This window comes from Lutra lutra, chromosome 15 (assembly GCF_902655055.1).
Source record: "Lutra lutra chromosome 15, mLutLut1.2, whole genome shotgun sequence".
Classification (NCBI taxonomy): domain Eukaryota; kingdom Metazoa; phylum Chordata; class Mammalia; order Carnivora; family Mustelidae; genus Lutra; species Lutra lutra.
In genome coordinates this window covers 19,688,130-19,714,866 of record NC_062292.1, presented here as the reverse complement: position 1 = coordinate 19,714,866, position 26,737 = coordinate 19,688,130, and the positions used below count along the sequence as shown (strand labels likewise).

The window sequence follows — 26,737 nt, the reverse complement described above, 5'->3', positions numbered from 1 at the left end:
ACCAGACCCTGTCTTTCCTCCAGCATCTGGACCCTCCCCTCCCCACAGCGGGGCCTCCTCGCGCCCACCTGCAGACCCCACAGAGGAGTCGCAGAGCAGTCATAACCTTATGCAGAAGGAATGAGAAGCCCTCTGCTCAGCGCTCTGGAATGGAGCGACGAGCCACTCCTACCGCTAGGCAGCCCCCCGTTCCAGGTCTGACTCCTGGCTTGGAACTCTGCCCGGTCCCTCTAGGGTGGGGGCCCTGCCTTCTTGCTTTCCATTCCCCTCTTTCCTCCTTCCAGAGCTTGGAAGTCTGCCCATAAACCTGAGCGCCGCAGCTGGAGCCTTCTAACTGCTGACACACTTTCTTATTCCCTCACTCCAGATTACATTTCCCAGTGCCACCTGTGCCTCCGTTTCTCAGTCCCAGCGCCTCCCGACCTGCAGATCTGTCACCTACCCTGCCATACCAGCTCTCCTTGCCTAGGTGACTACGCGTCATCTGTCGCCATATCACCAGGCCTATCCCTTCCAATGTTGCACCTGTCGTTCTAGACTTCCTCTCCGCTCCTGCCCCAAGCCCTGGGGGCAGAGCCAGCCCCTGCCAGTTCACCATCTTTTGCAGCGAACCAGGCTATTTCTAACACGGTTGTGAGCTGTCACAATGGACATTCAAGGCCTTGCCATGGAAACATCCTTCTCACTACCCTTGTGTGCCCTTTCCTCCTTTGTTACTCATGCCTCCCGCTTATAATACCTCCCTGATATATTCCTGCCAACCGCTCAGCCTTTGGGTGAGTAACCAAAGTGTGATGGGAGGGGGCCTTCTCCCATCACATTCCCATTTACTGAGGAATTCTTAATAAATATTAAGCCCCAAAATATGAATATCATAATCTCCTGCCCACCCTGACTGGAAATGACATCTTCCCCCTCTGAACTCCTGTGGCTCAGTATCTGGACCTCTATTACAGATTTTATTGCATTCCTACTTGTTTTAAATGTCTTATCTCTCTAAGGCTATATATACACATCTTGGGAATAAGATCCATGTCTGATTACTTAGCAAAGCAAAACTGTTAGGAGACAGGGGAACAGGGAAAGAGAGATTTGGCTTAATTTTGCAAAATGAGTCATGGTCCATCCAGGATCAATGCTGAATAAGTTCACACTTTCAAGTGTCTACTTAGCATCCTAAATCAAATCATTCCTGAAACAGAGGGGATAAGGACCCCTATCCCTACAGACTTGAAGGAAATTCACTGACAGTCCCTTAGCTCTCTTCTTGGACTTACTACTCTCCATCTCCTCTCTGTCTCTCCTTCCCTCTTTCTTTCTCTCTCTCCCCCTCCCCCACCCCAAGTTTCCATGGCTTCCCAAAACAGATTGAATAAATTCAATCACCAGTTCCTATCCCTTCAGTCCTTCCTTCGGGCACCAACTGGGTCCACAGGTGTGATTAAGCACACAGCAGTTTCCCTACTGACACAAGGTAACTCAAGGACCCAGGGAACACAGCTGCACCCTCCCCTGGCTGTCTTTTAAACATTCCATGGTAGTGGAGAAGGCACGGGGAGGAAAACCAGACTGACCAGTGGGTGTTTCTGTTTCTGATTAAAGTGGGCAAAGTGGTTTCTCGCACCCTGTAGAAAACTCAGGCTCTGGTTCCCTGTATAGCAGTACATCTAGACATGGAAGTCCTACTGCCTTCTTATTTTGCCAAGGTCTATGCCACAGGGTGATGGGGATAACTTAAGCGGATTGAGCATCATTATTTGTACTCATTTTCCAGTTTCCCTCCTCAGAGCTCCAGGTGCTTTAGAAAATATGACAACAATCTCGCCAAATCCCTGTATGCAATCAGAGCACATTACCAACAAAAATAAGGTAATTATAATCCACCCACCACAACATCTGTACTACCTCCATTATTCTCTAGTATTAGACATCTTAGTGGCTTCCATGTCTAATTTTCTTGTTCCACTGTAAAAATGCAAAGTGTCAAATCCTAGGCCATGGTCAGGAGTGTCATGATGATAGCCAGACATCAAAATATCAGCTTTTATGAAGAAGCATTTAACTGTGATTAAACATTCTTCAAAGTGCTTTCAAGTGCTTAATCATTCCTTCCTGCTTCCCCAACTGGGTGATGTGTTCCATTCCTCTGGTGAAGCTATAGGTACTGAGTTTCCTTTAGAAGCATCAAAGAAGATTCTCTCTTGCCTCACAGACTTGATGGGGAGCAGAGCTGGTGATAACCTCTCAAAATGCCGTGTGCCTGGGTTGACGTGACATGGCTAAGCCTTATCTTCCAGATGCTTCACTGGAATTGAAGCCCTGGTGTCCTTGTGGCAGGTACTTGGATGTAGTACCATCAGTGGGCAGTCCTTATAATTATAACTCACATCCTTTTCTGGCCCAGCACATTCTTAAGATATAGGACAAGAATTACTCTATGGATGGCTTCAGAGCTGGATGGATCCTCCAGGGGAGCGGTGGGGAAGGGAGATGACGTGGGCATCACTGCTTTGTGTAGCAGATGTCCAGAGGCTAAAACATAGAGGGCACTTTAAGAACAGAAACAGAAACCAGCTACATAAGTCTGAGAAAACATGATTTTTCTTTCTACGCAAAATAGATATTTGTCATCTTAAGAGTATGAGCAGGCATAATCTTTTTAGAGCACAATTTGGCAATACTTGTCAATATTAAGAACATTCATTCCCTTTGAACAAGGAATGTCATTGCTAGGAATTTATCTGTGGATATTCAAGGAATATTTCAACAAAACATATGTACAAGGATGGTCACCAAAGTGTTATTTCTCATGGTTTTAAAAATACATCAAAATGTCCACCAGTCGGGGCGCCTGGGTGGCTCAGTGGGTTAAGCCGCTGCCTTCGGCTCAGGTCATGGTCTCGGGGTCCTGGGATCGAGCCCCGCGTCGGGCTCTCTGCTCAGCGGGGAGCCTGCTTCCTCCTCTCTCTCTGCCTGCCTCTCTGCCTGCTTGTGATCTCTCTCTGTCAAATAAATAAAATAAAATCTTTAAAAAAAAAAATGTCCACCAGTACAAGGACTGGTTAGATTAAAAAAAAAAAAAAAAGGCACATCCATGTAATGGATTACTATGGACTGGTTAAAAAATTGGGATGGATCGTTGTGTGCCAGTATGGAAAGATTTCTAAGATACATCATTAATGAGAAAAAAACAGCTATAGAACAGTGTGTATAGTATGAGCCCTTTGTATTAAAATACTCACACATATGCGGAGATGGGCACATAGTAACATTCAGGAATGTGTGTGAAAGACTCTCAAATGGTTAGCAGTGGCTAACTTAGGAAAAGTCTTTGAGATGGGGTGAAAAGATGGCTTCCCAGGATAGGGGACCATCTGGGGGAGAGATCAGGGACCAGTTTGGGTTTCTTATTTGTACCCTCTACTATTAAAAATATAACAATTAGGGGCACCTGGCTGGCTCAGTGGGTTAAAGCCTCTGCCTTCAGCTCAGGTCATGATCCCAGGGTCCTGGGATCGAGCCCCGCATCGGGCTCTCTGCTCAGCAGGGAGCCTGCTTCCCTTCCTCTCTCTCTGCCTGCCTCTCTGCCTGCCTGTGATCTCTGTCAATTAAATAAATAAAATATTTTAAAAAAATATATATAACAATTATTATTTTACAGGGTTTCTAAATTAGCATCTTCAACAGCAACTGGTTGTGTGACCAATGAGGACAGAAAAAAGAGATTGTCCACAGAGCGATCAATAATACCCCAGCCAGCTGACCTGAAGAGGAAGCTCTCTCGCCCAAACTAAGGAGGAAGCTGGCCTCTGCAGAAAGTGTTTGCTGGGTGTGAGAGTGGAGAGGAAGTGGAAAGAAGAAGAGTAATCATTGCTTCATCTGGATTTTTAATTGAATTTCATTTTTTCTTATTGTGCTTTAGAAAAGGACTTCGGTTACGAGGAACTAGACCTTGCCTGAGACCACAAATATGAGGGACCACAATGTTGTCCCAGCTCTCCAGAAAGAAGTCAGAAGGAGCACTCTTATCCCCCATCCCCACCCCACTGGCCAATCAGAAGGTTGGAAGGGAGGTTTTAGGAGGGCATATTGACAAAGCTACTTAGCAATAGGTCTTAAAGGATGAGGAATATAAACCCGCCTCAGAGACAGAACTTTAAGAGCTGCTGTTGCTACTGAACAGCATGGCTCCTTTGTATTCCTGGGCCTGGGAAAACCTCTGGCTTCTGCATACAGTCTGGAGGTTGTACTTACCAATCCATTCCACATCCCATTGGTGTACACCCAATTGTTCATCCCAGTGGTGTGAAGAGATAAGGCAAGGCTAAGACTCAAGAGAGTCCCCTGCACAGAAAGCCTCACCTGTCACACAATGTTTGTGACACATGTGGAGGTTTTCTACTGGCCAAAACCCACCTCAGTGGGTTTCATTCTGGAGCAAGTTCATCAACATTTAGCTGAGTAAAATATCCATTGGCACTGGCCATATACAAATCCTACAAAATAGCCCAACTCTAGCATTATTTTCTACCTGGTGGTGACCCCAGGACCATCAGTCCCAGGGTAAGCACAGAATTTTCCCATCTCTCCCTCAACCAGCCAGTCATTCATCCTTAGGGCAGAAAAGAGTGGGTCAACAACATTATAAGCCTTCTTGGATAATTTCCAAATGCTGGAGCTTCTTCGGGGAAGGGAACTTTCCCTCAGGGCAGGTTACTTCAGCTAGTTACAGCACAGGGCTTATGAGGCCAAGGTCATGGGCGTATTTACCCTGAGAGCCAATCAGCTTTGATCTGTTTCATGGCCACGTTCTGTATCCCTCAACCCAAACAACTGCTTCAAAAATGGATGCCCTTGATAGAAAAGGGCACTGGTCCAAAGGAAAATAGATGTGTTAGTTCAAATTTATCATGCTCTGGGAAAAAAACAACACAAAACATATTAAAAACATTAAAATGACATTACCTAGTATTTGTTGCAAAGAGATCAAGATTAATAACACCAAGCCGACTTCAATGATCTGCAAAACCGTTAGACTGGTCATCATACAGAAAAGAGCTACATCTTCAGAGAGATCCCATATCTTCTTACGAAGGCTACCCTACTATGAACTCATCTTCCACTAAGATAATTCTTTAAAGAAAATTCTTTCTTGGGACACCTGGGTGGCTCACTAACCTGGGTGGTTAAGTGTCTGACTTTGGCTCATGTCATGATCTCAGGGTTCTGGGATGGAGCCCCGCAGTTGGGTTCCCCACTCAGTGGAGAGTGCTGCTCCCTCTCCTTCTTCCCATCCCCAAGCACATGCTTTCTCTTTCTCTCTCAAATAGATAAATAAAATCTTGAAGGAAAGAAAGAAAGAGAGAGAGAGAGAGAAAGGAAGGAAGGAAGGAAGGAAGGAAGGAAGGAAGGAAATTATTTCTTTTAGCATGTTAAGAATACACTACTTGTTTACAGGGATTCCCAAAGGGAGGAAATAAGAACCAAATTCTAGACCTTTATAACTCACGAAGTATTTTGTGTAAAAACTAAACCAGATGAACATTTTAGTCACTATTTGATCTGAGCATTTTTTCATGCTAATTAGATACTGATTCTTTTCTTCTATAAATTGATAGTTCTTCAAATTACCCCAGTCCTCCCCTCACAGATATGTTCTTTCGCCCACATACTAGACCATAAAATACCTTCTTTTTTTTTTTTTTTTCCAGCTAGATCACAGAACCCAGCAGTGATACCTTTCCAGCATTCATAAAAAGAAACAAACTTACAAATGATCTTTCCTCACACTTCTATCTATCTCCTCGTTTTTGAAGTTTCCAGTGGAATCCACAGTCACATAAAGACCCAGAATTAGCCTTGGGGACAATCTCGAACACTCGTGTAGACCCGGAATTAGCCCTGGGGGCCATTTGACATACCTTGATATGTGACCACATCTGCACCTGGAAGCTCTCTGATCTCAAGATAATTAAAGTTTGCAACACCACCAATAAGAAATCTCCACTTTGAATCCCTTATTCCAGAAAATGGGCAGCTACACTGCTCCCTTACTGCCTGTCTACTAGGGGAGGAGGGAGTCTTGCCTTCTCTGTTCCCTCTCAGCCACCTACAGGTATCCCCTGAAAGACCGAGAAGAGTCTACAGGAGGCTCTCGGATCCACAGGGCTAGGTGTATAATTCTGCCAGGGGACTGGAACAGGACCTTCTGTTTCAAAAACTGCTCCTCCTATCACTGCTCATTTGCCTTCAAAGGCACTGAAGCCAAGCCTTGGAGAAGGTTACGGCTAATTCTCTGGAGCCTGAGTCTATTCTTAATGATCTAAAAAAGTATGTCACCCTACTCAGAGAGATTTATGCTGACCATGTATATCTTTATTCAAAATCTGAGACATGACTGAGCTATGGATGACATACATCAAATCAGACTGTGGACGGAGAATCTGGGCTGTTGAATCCATACTCTCTTCTCATTCTAGAGTTTCTGTTCTTCCCAATCTCTTTCCAGAATCTCTCCAGTTCGGGGCTCCTGAGTGGTTCAGGCAGTTGGGCGTCTGCCTTTGGCTCGAGCCGTGGTCCCAGGGTCCTGGGATCCAGTCTCCCATCAGGCTCCCTGCTCAGTGGGGAGCCTGCTTCTCCCTCTCCCTCTCCCTCCCGTTTCCTCTGTTTGTGTGCGTGCCCTCTCTCTCTCCCTATCAAATGAATAAGTAAGTAAATAAATAAATCTTTAAAAAAAATCTCTCCCAGTTCTTCATGGGCTATCCAGTTATCCCACAGTTCCTCTATTTACCCTCCTAAAGGACTGGAACATAGTATATAAAATAAGGTCCCCCCAAATCTCTCTAAACCAGGAAGGATTATATATGAATATCATTTTATTTAATAAACTTTATATACTATATGGTTCCTCCCCCTCCTCCAGTCTTTTAATGTCTTCCCGCTTCTGTTTATCTTTGATATCCTCCCCTCCTCCCTCCCTAGCTTTTCCCTTCTTCTCTGTCCCACAGTACAGAGCCCCTTTTCTTTACTATTAAATCCTAAACACGGGCTCTGCCAGTAACCCTGAGCTATTGCTGTATCATGCTGATTTGCACCAGCTGTGCCTTATGGTGGCTAACCCCAAACTTATAACAGGGTCTCCTTAGATCTTCCTCTGAGAACAAGATTCCATATATACATCTAAAAGTCATAACTAGTGGGGTGGAAACTGAGCCAAGAATAGTTTCTGCTTTGAACTACTGATCACATTAAATAAGAAAAAAAAATGCAACTGGAGGAAAGAAAAATGCTACCCAGAGTTGTAGCTTAAAGACTTTTCTTGAACACGTAGAACCAACTATAAAGATGATCTACTCCTTCAAACATCCCAGTTCTAGATTTAATGTTAATTCTCACAATATTAATGAGGGGGAAAGGCAGGTCAGGGCAGAGAGTGAAGGAAAGGAAGAGTGTCATCATGAAGAATTCAAGTAACAATAAAAAGTATACTCCCAAATTAAAATAGAGTAGCCAGGAAATTTATCATGTAACTGGAGTTTGCAAGAAGGATGCTTGAGACTCATACAATTGTAGAAAACCAAGTGCAGGAAGCAACAATTGGGAATCAGAGGATAATGATGTTATTCTCTAACTTTGGGCAAATCAAAATCTCAGATCAGATCATCAGTTTTCCTATCAGCTCTCTCCCCAAGGAGTCACAGGCAAGGTCACCAGATGGTTTGTGTATACTGAATCGTCTGGCCCGTTTATTTTCCATTATGAAACCATGTGTAATGGTCCTGTGTTTGAACATGATCAGATATTGTGAATGACTGTCATTAGAATGTAATCACCCTTCCTCATCTCTGCCCCAGTGCAACTGTGTTTCAGATTCTTCGAACCAAATGCTATTTGTCCCAGCTCCATAGGATAATGGACAAACGCTTTTGCTTTTGTTAAAGAAAAATCTAGTAGGTTGTAAAATTTTGTATTGACTTCAAAAACTCTAGTTAACCTCAAGATCGGGGACACAAACATTGATCCATTTGATTCGAGAGGATACCAGCAGGCTAGGGAAAATGCGATAGAGTTAACATTTTGTTACAAAGCTCATCTACTTACAAGTTAGGTTCCCAAAGGCTATCTTCAAGTCTGTTTTTCTGTTAAGTCCAAGAGGACATTAAACAAGCCACTGCCAGTAATCTGTTGATGGCAGGCAGAAATGGACTGCAGCTCAGGACAGCCTCAGTCCATCAGTGAAAGTTTTTACATTTAAAATATGTAAAAAAAACAATATGTAAGAAACAGAACTTCCATACTCATTTAATTCCCCGGAAGTAGTTAGAGTATGTTTCTGTACACTAAAAATAGCAAGTGACATGATTTCAGGCTCCCCAGAAAACACAGCATTCCATCAGACTTGAAGCCCTGAATTATCAGTTCCTGAGCACCAACAGTATTGGTTCAAAAATGGAGACCCCACCAACAGGGGCAGACAATGGTCTTGATATTTTGGTGGGCAAACCCTCCCCAAGAAGCATGAAACTTCTCTGTCCCTTCATGATCGGCCCTTTTCAAGACTCATCTCCCCCTACACCTTCCACTTTGAAGCCCATCTTCCACCCCGTTGAACTACTCTTCCTTCCCCATCCGTCTAGGCACTACGCCTGGGCACGTGCTTTTCCCTCTGCATGTGCCAAGGACTTCCTTCCGCACCTGCATCTCTTGATGTCATTCACCCTCTTCATTCTCCAATGACATGTAAAAAGGTCTTATACATCATGCCCCCTACACATCACTAGTCATCCTTAGCTTTTCCTCACCTCCCCAAAATCAGGTAAAATGTGACTCCTCTGTGCTGCCTTACAACCTTTGTATTTCCTTTAACTGACCTGATCCCATGTGTGACGGCTTTATGTTTGTTTGTTTTAATCTGTATTCCTTGTTGGACTGTAAGCTCCATGAGGCAGGGGGTTTTTTTTATCAATCCTGTTCCTAGTAGTTACTCAACAAATATTGATTGCAAAATGACTCAAGTCCACTATTCTATATTTACTATAGTAGAAATTGATTTATTTTAGATGGCTCATGTAATGATATCTGCCACTTGATTTAGTTTTATTTATTTACTTTTGACATGTTTAATTTTTTTTTAAGATTTTTTATTTACTTATTTGACAGATGGAGATCACAAGTAAGCAGAGAGGCAGGCAGAGAGAGAGAGAGAAGAGGAAGCAGGCTCCCTGCTGAGCAGAGAGCCTGATTTGGGGCTCCATCCCAGGTCCCTGGGATCCTAATCTGAACTGAAGGCAGAGGCTTTAAACCACTGAGCCACCGAGGCGCCCCATTGACATGTTTAATTTTTAGAATTGTAAAACATGCACAGAAACATAAACATATATAATCATGTTCATTATTACCACTATCTATAATTGACAAATGTTAATAGTTTTGTATGTTACTTTCACTCTATTCAAGACTTTTCAAAGGGCCCAAACTCAAACGGTTTTGTGATCAATCCTGAGTTAACTAGAGACAGAAAAATGGAAATAATATTAATCAAGCACTTGCTATAGGCCAGTCATTGTCCTAGATGGTTCACATTCATTGTATACTCAACCTTCCCCAAAAGAATATTATCATCCACACTTTACAGACCAAGAAACTGAAGCTAAGAGGATTAACTACTGCCCAGAATAATACATCCAATAAATATCACTCTATGCTCAAACCAAATTCTAGCTGAATCCAAAACTCCATGAGGCTTTCCCCTTTATGGCCTACAACTTAAAATCCTATCATGCTTGGAAGGAACCTGCACTTTTTTTTTTTAAGATTGTATTTGTTTATTTAACAGAGAGAGACACAGCGAGAAACGGAACACAAGCAGAGGGAGTGGGAAAGGGAGAAGCAGGCTTTCCGCTGAGCAGGGAGCCCCATGCAGGGCTCGATCCCAGGATCCTGGGATCATAACCCAAGCCGAAGGCAGCCACTTAATAACTGAGCCACACAGGTGCCCCACAACTTGCACTTTTTGAGAGAGAAATGTACTTTCACAGATGTTATGTATCCAATCATTTAGAAACGTCAATTAAGGGCTTACTATGAGTCATGTCTGCTAGCTCACAAATGTGCAGAAAATTAAGTTAACCAGGGCACTGCATTCATAAGCATTCTGGTTAAATTAGCTAAAGAATAAGAATTAAGCGGTGGGCCAATGCCATGGATGTTTCTCCATCGCACAAGAAACATGCAACCATGGGCGCAATGAGAAAATAGCATCAAAAGACTGCAGAGACCCCAAGTTGGCTAGGGATGACAAATGGACAAGCTACATTCTGACGGGACTGGCCCCTGAACAGTTTCTCCTGGTCTTACAATGACTACAATGTTGCAATTGTATATGAAAAGCTTTTACAAGATGACTAGATATTTAAGAGTCATACTGAAAAATGGGTGTCACTTATGATTTCTACGGTGTCCTGTGTTTTTGTTTTCATAATTAAAAAGAAATAAAACCGAGGGATGAATAATTTGGCTCTTTTCTCCATAGAACTCAGCTCTCAGTTCAAAATCTGATGGTTGCTTAATGGTCACATCTGTGTGGCTCTCAAGTCCAAGTCTGATCTAGTTAACCTCTGCATCTTCTTCCTTGTCATTCCTGCCTCCTTTCAGAAAAGGGGTGACACCTTGATCGCTGTCCTAAAGGGATGGTGTGTCCTTATATGTATACTTTGTATCGAGGAGCTTGCTACATTTCTTACAAGAAGTCCTGCCGTTTGGGAATCACTCACTTTCTGTGATGCTATTGTCAGCAGTCTGCATTTCACTTAGTAAATTATACGACTTCTGGACTCCCATTTGAGATCCTAGCTCTGTGTTGCTTTCACAGATCCCCTAATCTCAATTATTCCTTAAAAATAACTTCTCCTCCGGGCGCCTGGGTGGCTCAGTGGGTTAAGCCGCTGCCTTCGGCTCAGGTCATGATCTCAGCGTCCTGGGATCGAGTCCCGAGTCGGGCTCTCTGCTCAGCAGGGAGCCTGCTTCCCTCTCTCTCTCTCTGCCTGCCTCTCTGCCTACTTGTGATCTCTCTCTGTCAAATAAATAAATAAAATCTTTAAAAAAAAATAAAATAAAATAACTTTTCCTCCTACCTGGATAGGCAGGATCCTTCCAACACAATGTTTCAAGTCTCTGCCATTTTTAGCTCCCCTGATCAACATTTTTACTTTGAAACAATTCAGATTTGTTTTCACCCTGTGTTTATCCTACTTAAAATGAAAGTTTTGAGGCAACAATGAGTTAGTTTACAAGCATGATTTGACCATAAGGGTAAACAAGAGTGAGCGGAGAGGTTATGTGCTTACTGAGGACTCTTTTCATCAGGCAATTTGCTTTTATTGTCACTGTATGTTTACTATACACATATGGTGTTGATTTCTCAGAATTCCAATAAAATTGTAATGGTTCCTCTTAGTGGCAAGTACATGCCACAGAATAAAACATACAGTTCTGGATCTTGAGTCTGCCCTTTTACGATGTCAGAGAAAACACCACTAACCCACCCCCATCCCCCCACAAGCCGCCACCAATTCTGTCACTTGGGTGTTCTCAGGTGTTCCTATCAACATATGAAAATAGTTGTTTATCTGTCTGTTCCTTTGTTCATTCATTCATTCATTCATTCAAGAAACACCTCAACAGTGTAGTGATGTAACTTTGAACAAGACAGACATAGCACCTGCTGGAATAAATGGGTGGATTATAGGCTTCTATAATCCAAATTCTTAACCCTCACCCATTCCTGACATGTAGGCTCAGTCTTTCCAGTATTTGAGTTACTAGTTCAGCAGAAACCAGGAAAAACAATAACTTTGTGTCAGAATGTTATCCAACTGTATATTATTTACTTTATTGTAAATACTGGTAAACAGTGGTCAATAAATAGTTTTATATTCCATTAAAAAAAAAAACATAGTTCCTCCTATTAGGAGTTCACAGTACAGTGGAAAAGATGATAAAATAAGCATTTACCATATATTGTGAGAAATATACATAAAAAAGTCACAAAGTGCTTTTCAAAAAAAAGAGGGGAAAATGACAAGGTCTCGTAACATAGTGTGTGGAGAACAAGGAAAATTCCCAGAGTCTGAGTGATGAGTAGATGTTAGCTAAGGAAGGAGAAGGAAGGGCATTCTAAACAGAGAGAACAGCGTGATGTGCAAAGACACTGGGGTTACTGATATTGGAATGCATTTTTTAAAGAATGTTAACCCTTGGGGCACCGGGGTAACTCAGCTGGTTGAGCCTCCAACTCAGTGTTTCAGTTCAGGTCATGGTCTCATGGGTCATGAGACTGAGCCCCATAGGGCTCTGCACTCATCGGGGTGTCTGCTTAGGACTTTCTCCCTCTGCCCCTCCCCTACTCGAGCACTCAAGCTCTCTCTCTCTCTCTCTGTCTCTGTCTCTCTCTCTCTCTCTCTCTCAAGTAGATGGATAAATCTTTTTTAAAGGAAGTGAAAAAGGAGAATGCTAACCCTTTCCAGACAGCAAAGCCCACCCCTCTGCCGTCTTTACCTCACTGAAATTTTCTTCATCTATAAAGTTTCCTGGGATTCCTAGATGAGGGTTTCCCATTACGTAGATCAGGTGAATTGCTCAGATGCCAGGTCACAGAGGAAGAGAGTTTGTAGTGAAGATTTTCAACTATTTCCTCTCCTGGGCCCCTGAGAAAGGATGGGCTTTTAAAATAGCTACTCACTGCTGTGGGAAGACATGCAAACTCTCCCACATACCCTGCATTTGTAACCCAGAACAAATGTAAATAATGTCATTTCTTCCTCATGTGTGCCCCCTTCAAGGGGAAACACGCTTAAAAAGGACTGAAGACACTTCCTTTCCCTTTCATGGGAAAGATTTCCATTTGTAAACTCCTCTCCCCCATCCCCTGCCTCTTTACTGTCTCATGCCAAGCTTTTCCTGACATAATGGGGGTTTCAAGGAAACAAATAGATTCTGAAGGTTTACAGTGAACACACTGTGGAAAACGATGGGCTGAAACAGAACTGCTTTGCAAACTTTTTCCTGGAGACTTAAGATCCCCATGAATGCAAGCCCCATGAAGGAATGACTTCCAGAACCTCAAGAAACTTGTCTGTCTTTCTTTTCCCTCCCTCTTTCCCTCCCTCCTTTCCTTTCTTTTCTTCCTTCCTTCCTTTTCCTTTTTCTTTTCTTCCCTCCCCTTCCCTTCCTTCCTTTTTTCCTAAGTTTACCTGCAGTCTCCTTTACTCTCTCTATTAAAATATAAAGAAATGTTCATGTCTGGTATGGTAAAGGCAGGGTTTATTCTAGAACTAGGAACCAAACAGAGCAGGATAAATTGATCACAACTGCTACTAAATTGATTACTACAAAAGAGCTTTCTTTGTATAGGGAGAAAGCTCTCTTCCTATCAATCCTGTCTAATTTTACCCTCTAGATGGGTTTGCCGTCCCATTCAAATCATCACCTGAGCCACCTGAATCAGCAGCCAGCATAACACAAGGTTTAGAACACCGCCCGTGCACTCTGATCCCCGAACACGGCCCCTGAAGAGCGAGTACACACACTACTTACCTGTCACCCCACCTTACCCTGTGTGTGGGTCAGTCGAGTTGAGTGGTTCTGAAAAGCCCATATCTGGTCACTACACCACAGATATCTGTGTATCTCAACTCAGTGCTGTTTAGTTGAGCTTGATTGTCTTCCTGCCTGAGAGATCGCTCTGTAGGAACTTTAGTGAGGGGAGTCTTGGGGCGCTTGGGTGGTTCAGTGGGTTAAGCATCTGCCTTTGGCTCAGGTCATGATCCCGGGGTCCTGGGATTGAGCCCTGCATCAGGCTTTCTACTCAGCAGGGAGCCTGCTTCCTCCCCTCTCTCTGCCTGCTTGTGATCTCTCTCTCTGTCAAATAAATTAATGAAATATTTTTTTAAAAAATGAGGGAAGTCTCATTACAGTCAGGCAGTTGTGTCCATCAGTTCCAATTCTACAGTCAGTTAAAAACATAGAAAGGATCCTGGAGTGTGGGGCCTTCCAGATGGTAGGGGAAATCCTAAATTCGGATAGCAGGGATTAAAAGCAGCTGCTGTACAATGGATAGGCCAATATGGTGTAACATTTTGTACTCTTCCCCCATCACAGATTTGTTCAACAATAATAAAAGTCTGCATCTATTGCTTATTATGTAGAAGGCACTGTTCTGAGCACTTTACATATTATAACTCAAAAAATTCTCATAACAAACCTGCAAATATATCATTTTTATAGAGGAGGAAATGGAAGTACAGAGAGATTATGAAATTTGACAAACTCACACAGCAAGTCTGGTTCCAGAGTCCGTGCTCCTAGTCACTCTATAAGTTTTCTGTATTCAGTAAATATTTATCAAGTACTTACTATGTGCCAAACACCGTGAATATTAATGGACATATACAGATGAATAGGACAGAGGCCGTGAGGAGCTTACATTCTAGTTTGGGAGACAGCAATACATAAACATATACGTCCCACTCATGTAATGAGTCTTATAAGATCGATAAGCAGATGTATTATGAGACCACACAGTGTGGTCACTAACCCCGACCAGAGGAGTCAAGGATGTCTTCCTTGAAGAGGTGGTACGCAAGCACCTTTTCACACCAACGCTGAAATGTAACCAGAACGAAGATCTGATATGCAAAAGATCCCCTTTTGGTTTAGACTGTGAAACTTATTAAAAATGTTATGCCTTGGTCTTACCGTAACATGGTCTTATACCGGGCAACTTGGGACTCTGGTGACAAGAGCCAATGGAAAAAAAACAGAAGATGTAAAGTTGGCCGATTGGAGCTGGAGAGACTTCCTGATGACAAGTGTGTGCCCCATGGTAACAGCAGACTGGTGAGCAGTGTTTCATGGGCACAGGAAAACACTGATGTGATTCTGGCAGGTTTTAATGTCCAAGGAAGTGACAAGTGTTCAGGAAATGGGTAAAAATATCCAGGTTCCAAACAATCAGACTGTTCACAGCTGGACCCCAATCAACAGCTTGGGGGATGTGAATTAGAGCTCAGCTGTGCAGAAAAGAGAGCTACCAAGAATTTAGCAGAGTTTTAGGGATCCATTTAAATAAAATGGTGTTAAGGGCAGGGTGCAATTCTCCATGAGATACTGGCATACTGTATGAGAGAGCCGAGATGGAATTCCAGCCACACACACTGGGCCAGTGCTTTGAGGAGTGAAAGAAAGTCAGGACTCATTGGGCACACTGGTGTTTACTCACACCAACCCTGCAGAGCCACACCTTCTGAAAGCAAGACTGGTACCATTTATCGAGCTGAGGGTCCTGCCCTGGCCATGATTAGTTAAAGTCTGGGCAAGGAAACCAAATGTAGAATCAGATTGACTTAAATAATTTTGATAGACAACTTTGTGAGAAAATAAGCATAGAAAAATGAAGAGAGGGGCGCCTGGGTGGCTCAGTGGGTTAAAGCCTCTGCCTTCAGCTCAGGTCATGATCTCAGGGTCCTGGGATGGAGCCCCACATTGGGCTCTCTGCTCAGCGGGGAGCCTGCTTCCCCCTCTCTCTGCCTGCCTCTCTGCCTACTTGTGATCTCTCTCTCTCTCTCTGTTAAGTAAATAAAATCTTTAAAAAAAAAAAAAAGAAAGAAAAATGAAGAGAGACAAACCTGAGTTTGAACATTACTCTGCCACTTACCAGCTATGTGTTTTTGAGTATGTGCCTTAACCTCCAACCTTCAAAATCCTGATGAAAAATTATCTTTGGCTGTGACAGATATACTGATGAATATGAAAGTGCCAACTAAATACAGTTCTTGACCCAGAGAAGGTGCTCGATCAGTGGTATTTTCCTTCGCTCACAGGCCACAATTGAATATATAAAATTCCATTTCTCACTTCTGATGATACATCTACTTTACTCATTCCATGATGAATGCGTGATTTAATCTCCAAAGCATGCATGATGACCACATTACTATTTCTTCCTCCAAGAATGTGATGTTACAATGTGGGGCCCCAGTCCCGGTCTGGATAGAGAAGAGGTCATATGTCCAGTCTCCATACAGGCATTCACTAGTTTAATTTCACACAGAGAACATCTCTGTTCCATAGCCACAAGACAATGTTGCTTATCTTGGCAGCCTTCTCACAAATGTAAAACACTGAATACAGATAAGCCCAGTGGCACAGCAGATGACTCAATGCAAATTCAATCAGCAATGAGCAAAAAAAAAACAAACAAAAAACCAAAATGTCACCACCACTAAGTGCTATCTTATGGTGAATCAAATGAATCGCCTTTGTACCCACAGCTGGCAATATTTTGATGGATGTAACAATTTAGAGAAACAATGTATTAGTGTTAAATAATGATTATATGATTACATAAAGACTACGAAAATGTTTTGTCAATCAGTCATCAGGTTTTTATTTCAACCTGTGTCTAGCAGTATCCTCATGCTTTGGGTTTATAGTGTAATAGAATTAAAACTAAGGAACATGACCTCAAGGACAGAGGATCTAGCTGAAGAGAGAGAATTCCCATCCTGAAAAAAGAACAATCCCAAATAATTCCCCATTGAGCACTGATTAGCACAATGTAGATGGAAAAGAAAGAGACCTAAGTGGGCGAGGTTTTGAAGTGCTCGAGGCTGTCTGACAAAGTACCATTTCTAAAAAACAAATCTGGGGCGCCTGGGTGGCTCAGTGGGTTAAGCTGCTGCCTTCGGCTCAGGTCATGGTCTCAGGGTCCTGGGATCGAGTCCCGCATCGGGCTCTCTGCTCGGCGGGGAGCCTGCTTCCCCCTCTCTCTCTCTGCCTGCCTCTCCGTCTACTTGTGATCTCTCTCTGTCAAATCAATAAATGAGATCTTTAAAAAAAAAAAAAAAAAAAAAAAAAAAATAAAAAACAAATCCGACCATGTCATTAGTCCCGCCTAACACCCTTCATTGACTCCCCAAAGCCCACAGGATAATTTCTGAAATTCTGGATGGAGCACATAAGACTTTTCATTATTTGGTTCCTCTCAGCTTCATCTCTTGCCATCCCTTTTCTCCTACAAACGCTCTCAACTGCAGGATATTCTCTCTAATACTACCCTTTACACAGTTTTCACTCTTCCAGGAATATTTTCTCTCATTCTTCTTCTGAAATCCCATTTGCTGGGCTCATGTATGCTTTTCCTTTAAGAATGAACTCAAGTGTTAGACTATTATGTGATTAAGACATCAACTCTTATTGTGTTAAGCCACTTAAATTTTTGACAATATTTGAGAAAGCATTAGTCTTACTTTAACTAATATAGTTTTTATTCCTTTAACTGAAACCGAGACTAACAGACAAAACCCAGGAATGGCTCAAGAAAGAGAATCTACAGGGAATCCCCACTGCATAAAACTACGACCCCAAAATGTTATTCCCTCTGCGTTCAGATGAACCAGGAATGACATGCCCTCCACAACAATATCAGGAAAGTTTCTTATCTTAAAATATGGCACTGAATATGAACAGGGATGGGCTGGGAAGAGAGGAGTCAATTCCCCTTGGAACTAATTCTCACAAAAACACCCACCCACAGGCTTTTAGCCTATATTCACATTGAGTAGTCTGAAAACTTCAAGCTAAGAATTTACTTTAAAGTGACTTCCAGTTGGTAGTGCTCCCAGAAGTAAATGCAAATTCTCAACAGAGAAAGCTCCCTTTATTCCAAGAAAAATGAACCCACAGTCAAAAATCATAAAACCACAAAGAAACAAAACATCATGCGCAAAAGGCAACAGAAAGAACAGATAGCAAAATAAGATCCATAGCTATTAGAATTGCCAACTCAGAATATAAGACTATTATATTTAATATAGTTGAGAAACACTCCTCCATGAGTCTCTCTTGTTTCTGTATGTCTTGATTTCTACGCCAAATGATCAAGGCCTGGCTGATCCTTACCCAGATCATTTTTCAGGCCTGTGTCTGCAGTCCATTGTTAACCTTAAAGGATAAGGTAGCATCTCCTACTAGGAGAAAGTGCAGGCTTACTTACTGTCTACTATAAACTGGAAAGTTTCCCAAAGTCAGTGATCCTTTCCTGTGCGGGCAGGTATCTAGGCCCTGGGAGAACTGCAGCATAAGGAACCAATAAAAACATGCTGACACTCTGATTACTGTTTCTTCTGTCTCTGAGACAGAGGAGTCTCATGTCTTCTTTCAGTATCTATTACCTTGGCAAGCGAACTTGCAAATAGCGTAAGATCTCATAACCTTCACAGTTCTTGACAAATAGCCTTCTAAAATAAAAACAGGAATACAAATCAAGACACTAAAAAATGACTAGAAAATTTTAGAAAGAACAAAGCAGAACTTCTAGAAGTAAAAAATAGAATAACTGAAATTTAAAACTCACATTGGTTGGGTTAAAAAGCAGATTCGATAGAACTGAAGAAAGAATTAGTGAATTGTAAAATAGATCTAAAACTAATCAGAATATAAGACAGAGAGAAAAAAAGATAGCAACTCCAAAAGAGAGGTTAAGGGACATATGCAAAGAGTGTGAAAATCAAACATAAATCTTGTTGGAGTAACAGAAGTAAAATGAAGCAAAAGCAATTATTTGAAAAGAAAATTACAGAGATGTTACCAGACTGATGGAAGAGAGCATTCATATATTTGGGAAGCCCTATGGGTTTTATTTAACCCAAGAAGCTAAATAAAAAGAAACTCACACCTCAACACAGAAGAATGAAACTACAAAACAGCAAAAATGTAGAGAAGATCTAGTGAGTTAGAAAAGACATTATATCCAAAGGAATAAAAAATTAGTCTTTTAGCGAGTTTACAACAGAAACAATGGAAGGCAGAGGACAATGGGATGTTTTTAATGTACTGAAAGAAAGTAACCTGGAATTCTATACCCATCTAAACTATCATTCTAAGAGCAGGCTCAAAATAAAGGCATCTTCAGACAAAAAGAAAAAAAAAAGAGATTCTTGCTCCAGCTAGACCCTCAGAAAAGTAAATTCTAAAAAAAAGAGAGAGAGATAGAAAGAAAAAGTATCTAAGATGGAGTGATATATATCAAGAATTGATGAGTAAAGAATGAGATTCTATTTTATAACAATGAGGTCAAAAAACATTAAGAAATCTGACAATTACAAAAGTTGGCAAGGATGTAGAATAAGATGAATGTTATGCACGGCTAGCGAGAGTGTAAATTGGTACTGTTCTAGAAAGCAATATAGCAATAACTTGCAAAATGTAACTTGGATGTACCGAACTAAAAATTCACCTAATAGGTATTAGCCTAGAAAGATTCTTATACCTGGAGCACTCTTACAACAGGGCACAGACATGCATAAGGTTATTCTTAGCAGATTGTTCATAATGGCAAAAAAATAAATAATTAAAATGTCCAAGAACATATGAATTAACAAATCATAGCATAACCACATAACGGCATGTTATTCAACAGTAAAAAATTAATGAATTACTACTAAATATCTTAGAAACAGTGAAAGAAGTGAACCACCAAAGAAATAAGACCTATATGATATATATATGACCAAATAACTAGTTTGTTTAACTAAACAATGTTGTTTGGGGATACATATATATTGAAAAAATCTTTTAAAAACGTAAAGAATGATCAAACACAGCCTTCAAGAAAATGGTTAACTTTTTAGGAAAAGGAATCAAGGAAATAGGATGTGGAAGAGTCCACATATGTATTCAACAAATTGGTAAAGTTGTAGTTCTTAAGTTCATAATGAACTCACAAGTGTCTGTTTAATATTATGTTCTATAACTTAGATATGTCTTATTTTGTAGATATCAAATATTACAATGTAAAGAAATGAACATTTAACAAAAAAAGAAAAGGAGAAGAGAGAACTTCCTTAAATTTTAGTAGTGAAAATCTTACAGCAAAGGGGTATATAGGATAAAATGTTGGTGAAATAATGAGGGTGAACTACTGAAGCATGCCCATTAAAGTCAATAATTAGACAAGATATTCACTGATTGCCATAAAGATGTTGACAATCCCCAAACTAATCAACAAACTTATTTCAACCCTAGTCAAATTTCCAGCAGACTTTCCTTTCTCTTCATATTCACAGAACCTAACAAGCTCATCCTAAATTTGTATCAAAAATGTAAGTTCCAAAAACAGCCAAAACAATTTTGAAGAGCAATATTTCAGTGGGACATACCCAATTAGATATCCATGTTTCCTTTAAAGCTAAAACAGTCGAGGAAGCATCACACTATCAGAGGGTGTACGTAAAGAAATATGATACATGAGAATATCACCAACTTAAGAAGAAATTATGGACACTCAAAAATGGTGCTGGGGGGGTGGCGCCTGGGTGGCTCAGTGGGTTAAAGCCTCTGCCTTCGGCTCGGGTCATGGTCCCAGCGTCCTGGGATCGAGCCCCACATCGGGCTCTCTGCTCAGCGGGGAACCTGCTTCCTCCTCTCTCTCTCTGCCTGCCTCGCTGCTTACCTGTGATCTCTATCTGTCAAATAAATAAATAAAATCTTTAAAAAAAAATGGTGCTGGGATAACTGACTAGTCATATGGGAAAATTCATGTTAAAACAACAGGATCCCATTTCAAAACAATAAGATCAGCCAGTATTTAAAGGTCTGGTAAGATCAGCAACTGGTGAAGATACGGAGCAGGGGGTGGGGGGGGATTCTCATATGCTGCTAGTGGGGTTATAAACTCATATCCTCATCTTGGAAATCAATCTGGTAATAACTAGTAAAACTGAAGGTTTTCATACTTTATAATCCAGCAGGCCACCTACAGGTGTCTATGCTAAAGAAATGTACTACATTACCTTGTATTGCAAAAAACCTGGTGTTAATAAGAGAACAGATAAACAAATGTGACTCAATCAAGAGAATATAAAGAAAAGTAAAATGTGAGTAAGCTAGAACGACATGTTTCAAGCACAGAAAACAGATAAAGTGGAAACCAAATGTTAAGTTAAAAAAAAAAAAAAGCAAGCCATAGAAGTAATATATAGTATATAACTTACACAAAATTGAGAAGATGTAAATCAGTATTATATATTGGATATGTGGATAACAGGTATGTACCATATATACTGAAATATGCATAAGAATGGCAAATGCCTAATTTGGAGAAAGGATTACCTAGGGGAAACAGGAGAAGAATAAAATTAGGTGGCAGAGCCAGCATGAGGGTGAGCAAGCAAGGCACTTCAAAATACAAAGACGTGTTGACTCCCAAGTTCATGCAAATGCAGGACACAAACCTACGAGAGAGTGCTTCCTTAAATGTTGTGCCCTTGGCACCTCACTCAACTGACCTGAGTCTTGGTCCTATTAGGTAGGTTTTGTAGAGACTTCAACTGCTCTGTGTGGAGATTTATTCCTTTAAAAAGAAAAAAATCTGTTGGGCAAGTATCCCTACAGAGAGGGTTCACATTTTTGCTTGGGCAGTATTCACACGTTTAAGACTGCATTTGTCAAGTTACTTTCTTGAACTGTAATTGTCACAACATGTGGATATGGGACACTTGGACTCCAAACACCAGTGCTGTGAGGAGTTGCTATAATGATCTCTCATGGAAGATTCTTCTCTTTACAGAAGAACCAGAAAAAAAGACATGTGACTGAGCTTGGCAGTGAGCCCCTCTCTTCCACGGCTTTGCATCTGGAGCAGATACATACATGTGAGAATGAAGAGAGGATGGGGAAAGATTGGAATTTATACCAGGGGTAGTGCCCTGAACAGTTCTTATTGACTTGACTCTTGTCTTCTTTCCAATCCAAGTTTTCAAAGCTTCTCATCAATTCTGTGAGCCTCCCAATATCCTCCTATAATTTCCCATTTTGCTGAAATTCGTCAGGGTCCATTTCTGTTGCTTGCAACCGAAGAGCCCTAATGATACACCATGCCTCATCCTGTCGAACAATGAATCTATATAATTCCACTTGTTATGATTGATCCTTAGGAATTAACTTTCTCACCATGATTTGATTTCCCACTTAGGACTGGCAGGATTCTAGAAGGAGAATGTCTACCTGTGTATTTTAAGTACTTCCTGTCCGTGCCACCTCTTTTGGCTAAATCACCATGGCATTATGAATACCCAAGAAACACACTCCTAACTTACTATTCTCCATTCACAGGTGGTGTCTGAATAAAAATATGCTGAGCTGGTCTGTGGTGCTGACTGTACTAAGAACTTGGAGTCTCAAGTCAAAGAAAATCCATTATTGTACAAACTGAGTGATTTAGAGTTGTCCTACCTCCTCTGTCTTTAAAACTTCCCATATCCGAGCATGATCGTCCATCAGCCAGTGTCCTGTGCTCTCGACCTTGTTGGAAAGTTTGAATTTAGACGCCACTTGAGTAGGCTCTCCCACAGGTTTATCCTCCATCTTGAAAGAGCCAGGCAGGAGGCATTACGGACCTGAGAGGAAGAATAAAGTGTGATCCAGGTTAAAACATTAATTACCATTAAAAAAAGATATGGAAGCAATTTCTTGTGCTTGATTTGTGGATAATGAGACCACTGAGGATGGTGTCAGAACAGACATCAACTTTCATGGCCCCTTTTTATATTTTAAATATTCATTATTGCTATTTTAATGCAGGTTTCTGTAGGCAGGGGTGCATTCTGATAAGGTGATGGGAATTTTAGAGCAAAGGAAGAAGCATCATTTGCCTATTATCCCAATTGGCCTCTTTGCTCTGGCCCCTCAGGTGGATGTAAGAGAAGCCCGAGAGAAGTTTCTTCGTATGTCCATGCTGTGTGTTGCACGTCAAAAAAGTACTGGAAAGAGGCGTCTTCCTCTTCAAACATCTATCGGGTACTTGTTTATACGAGGTTCCATGCTAGGCATACACAAATCGTTTGGTAGCTTGGCTCTTAACCTTAAGAAGGGTAATGTCTCAGGGCAGAAAGGCTTATAAACAAGTAATCACAATGTGGTATATACGGCACTGTGTGCCCAATGCCGCAATCACCATTTTTTTGCAAACTGCAATGGAAGCACAGAGAAATATTCCCTTTGATATTTATCGGCTACATTACTTTCCTGAGCCTTAGTTTCATCAGCAGTTGCTGTAAAGACAATATTTTAAAATTGATACCAATTCTATAAAGTTTGCTTCCTTGACATCTTTCCATCCACCACTGGCTTGTCTGGAATCGCATGGTGCCTGCTCCATGCCGTCTTGTCCTAAGGAATCTCCTCGCCTCCATTCAAGTCCCCCTGAATCTATGCTTCTCAGGGTAACTTTTTTTTTTTAAAAGTAAATCTGATAATGACATCCCACCTACCTAAAACTTTCCCTAGAGAATAAAATCCTAACTCCTCAAAATGGCAACCATGGCCCTCCCTTCCTCCACCATACCCTGCTGCCTCCTCAGCCACCGTTTCTGCCTTCTTTTTTTTTTTTTTTTTTTTTTAGATTTTATTTATTTGACAGAGAGAAATCACAAGTAAGCAGAGAGGCAGGCAGAGAGAGAGGAGAAAGCAGGCTCCCTGCTGAGCAGAAAGCCCGATGCGGGGCTCGAACCCAGGACCTGGGATCATGACCTGAGCCGAAGGCAGCGGCTTAACCCACTGAGCCACCCAGGTGCCCCCCGTTTCTGCCTTCTGAAGGTACACATGCATCTCAAATATATCCAGTAGCTTTAGGCTTTCTTTGGGACATCTCCTCCCACTGCTCACTCCAAGGGAATAAAGCCCCCCTCCTCCTCTGTTACTCCCTCTATATACTCTGGAAAGATGTCTATTGGGCCACCTCTAACACTTTATTACGTTTATTTGCTTTCAGCTCTATTTCCACCTTCTGGTCTTTTAAGCATCTTGACACTAGAGATGGTGTCATACACAGAGTAAGCACTAAACAAATGTTTGAGGAATTAGTTAACTCAGTACATGAGAAGAATCTGGTGAAAATCGGGCAGCAGAGCCAATATTTTCAAATAACAGATGTAAAAGTCAAATTACATCTTCTCTTTCACCTTTTGATTGATTCCTTTAGTGGGCTGCAGGGTCTTCAAGAGGAAGAGCCAAGTCTAACGCATCCCCAAGCGGCTCACTGCTCACTAATTAACGTACTAGTTTTCGTGGAAATGGCTTCAAGGAATGGAGCCTGTCCGCAAAAAAGCAGGTCTTATGCTCACAGAACCTACAGCCCAAATAAAAGTAGTCAGCAATGAGCACTGATAAGCCGAGCAGGGGTGGTTGGTCAGAGGATTTGAGAAAAGCTTCTTCGGCAGCTGACTTCCTTCTCTGCCTCACGCGCTCCATCTGGAAACCATGGAGAGCAAACCGTCTGCTTGCAGAGAGGCATGATGAGGAAGGAAGCTGCTAACCAAAACCACCCCACAGCCCTTCCACACGCGCAGCATGGAACACAATCCTACTAGGAAGCGGGAAACCAAACCTTCATAATTAATGAACAAATTCATGGGAGAGGATATGCTAATAAATGATGCCGACACTTACAGCCGAGGAAATAAACAAAGCAGAGTCATGTGGAGGTTTCAGTCCAAAAAAAGGAAATTAAAATAAACAGGCACAATGGAAACAGGCCAGATTGGTAGGGAAGGAAATTCCATCATTGTTATTGGAGATAATACTGTAAACAACAAATAATAAATCAAAACAAAGTGGAAAAACTACAGAAGATGGTTTGGGCTCTATCCTCCGCCGATCATGGAAACCTAACTGGACGAAATAGACAGACTACAAAATCTCAGGGCAAACAATGGAACATCTGTAAGTGTAATGTATCCAGGTGACCCCACGGTGACCCCACCCCACCGCTGCCCACAGCTGCTTTCTCATCACTGCCGTGTGGGTGAGAGTTGGCAAATTGTCAGTATTGGAGACTGAACTCTACTGTGTCCTGGCTTCCCACAGATTGTTCCTTGCCCTGTTTGGGGAGAAGATGCAACTAAATGAGTTTTGGACCATTACGAGGTCCTTGGGAACTAGGCATGGAAGCAGAGAGGCAGCCAGCTCTTAGCACGCCCTTGAAGCACTTCAAGATCCTCCACCCCATCTGAAATTTGAGGTCTTTTTACCCATCCTCAGGACCTCTCCTCATTCAAAAAAAAAAAAAAAAAGACCAAATATGCAGCATATAGTGAGCTCCCATTGCATACCAGCCCCCGTGTTGGGATTTTTCACATTATCTCTACACCATACAATAACCCAGCAAGGAAGACTTCCCCATTTTACAGCTATGACAAATTCTACGCAAGGCAGCTAAGTAAGTTTAATACAGTGCTAGAAAGTTGTAGAGGCCCCAGGTTTGTGCTTTCTCTCCTAGGTCAGGTCAGCAAAACTTCAACCCCCACCCCCGATCCCGTCACTGGTAGAACGAGACCACCCTCTCCTGCTCTTCCCCCCATGGATTAGAGTTAAAGTGTCACTGTCTTAGCTCACTGGCCCAGTAGTGCCCACTGAGAGGTGGTACATCCGATGAGTAAATGAGGGAAGAGTGGGATTGATACAGAGAAGGAAACATCCTAGAAAACTAGATCATTCCTTTTCCTTTTTACCCTCATCTCAACTTTTTTCTCTTTCTTTTCTTTTTTTTTCTCTTTCTTTCTTTCTTTCTTTTTTAAGTTAGCTCTACACTCAATGTGGAGCTTGAATTCACAACCCTGAGATCAAAAGTCCATGCTCCACCGACTGAGCCAGCCAGGCGCCCCACCCCATCTCAGCTTCTGACCAGGGAAGACAGATGCTTTCATTCCACCAAACTTATCTTCCCTGTTCTTACTTTTTTTTTCCATTTCATGAAGTAAGACAGTGTACAGTCATACCCCTTTTACAGTTAGAAAAGGCATTTCTCCAGCAATTTTCTGTTTATAATTTTGCGCTTAATTTTGCTTCTGTGTTCTCTGTGATCAGGTATCAGATATCTGTGATCAGGTATTTGCTTTTCTATACATACAGCTTCTTTTCTCTACCCCACTTGACCCTGAGAACAACCTGCAGACGATAAAAGCCATGTAAAGGTTCTGAAGATGAGTTTGCTTCATATCCTAGAGCCCTAATATTCCCACCAAAGCTTAAAGTTCTGTGTTTTGTTTTGTTTTGTTTTCAATTTGGTTAAATCCAAAGACCATCCTTTTTTTTTTTTTTTTTAAGAGGGAGAGACAGAGCGTGTGCATGAGTGGGATGGTGGGAGAGGGGCAGAGGGAGGGAGAGGATCGTAAGCAGGCTCCACGCCCAGCATGCAGCCTGATGCAGCAGGAGCCAAAATCAAGAGTCAGAGGCTTAACCGACTCAGCTGCCCAGGCAACCTAGGAGCTAATCTTAAAAACGTTAAGTATTGGGGCACCTGGGTGGCTCAGTGGGTTAAAGCCTCTGCCTTCAGCTCAGGTCATGATCTCAGGGTCCTGGGATCAAGCCCTGCATCGGGCTTTCTGCTCAGTGGGGAGCCTGCTTCCCCCTCTCTCTCTGCCTGCCTCTCTGCCTACTTGTGATCTCTGTCAAATAAATAAATAAAATCTTTTAAAAAAAAGTTAAGTATCACATGATGATCTAAGAACATAAACATTTGCCATTACTAGTAACAGTTCTTGTGATTTGGTAAAAATTATCTATAATTCCCATGGATACAACCTTTTTGAAGCATGGCTTTAAAAGTAAGTGCTAGGGCACAATTTCATTGAAATCTGCATTTACTTTATTAATCCTTATGTTGGACTTGGTTTGATAAATC

The 26,737-nt window shown here is 41.8% G+C and overlaps 1 protein-coding gene across 3 annotated transcripts in view; it reads right to left on the bottom strand.

Moving 5' to 3' along the window:
• Positions 1-26,737, bottom strand: part of RGL1 (ral guanine nucleotide dissociation stimulator like 1) — a 255,851-nt gene that overhangs the window by 137,982 nt on the left and 91,132 nt on the right. For 2 of the 3 annotated variants that reach the window (XM_047704124.1, XM_047704126.1), the window contains exon 3: positions 22,291-22,454. In XM_047704124.1, coding sequence (XP_047560080.1) covers positions 22,291-22,422 — 132 coding nt within the window. In that variant the 5' untranslated portion in view covers positions 22,423-22,454. Of the gene's footprint in view, positions 1-442; positions 614-22,290; positions 22,455-26,737 lie in introns of those variants that run through there. The other variant, XM_047704123.1, reaches the window with a different exon arrangement.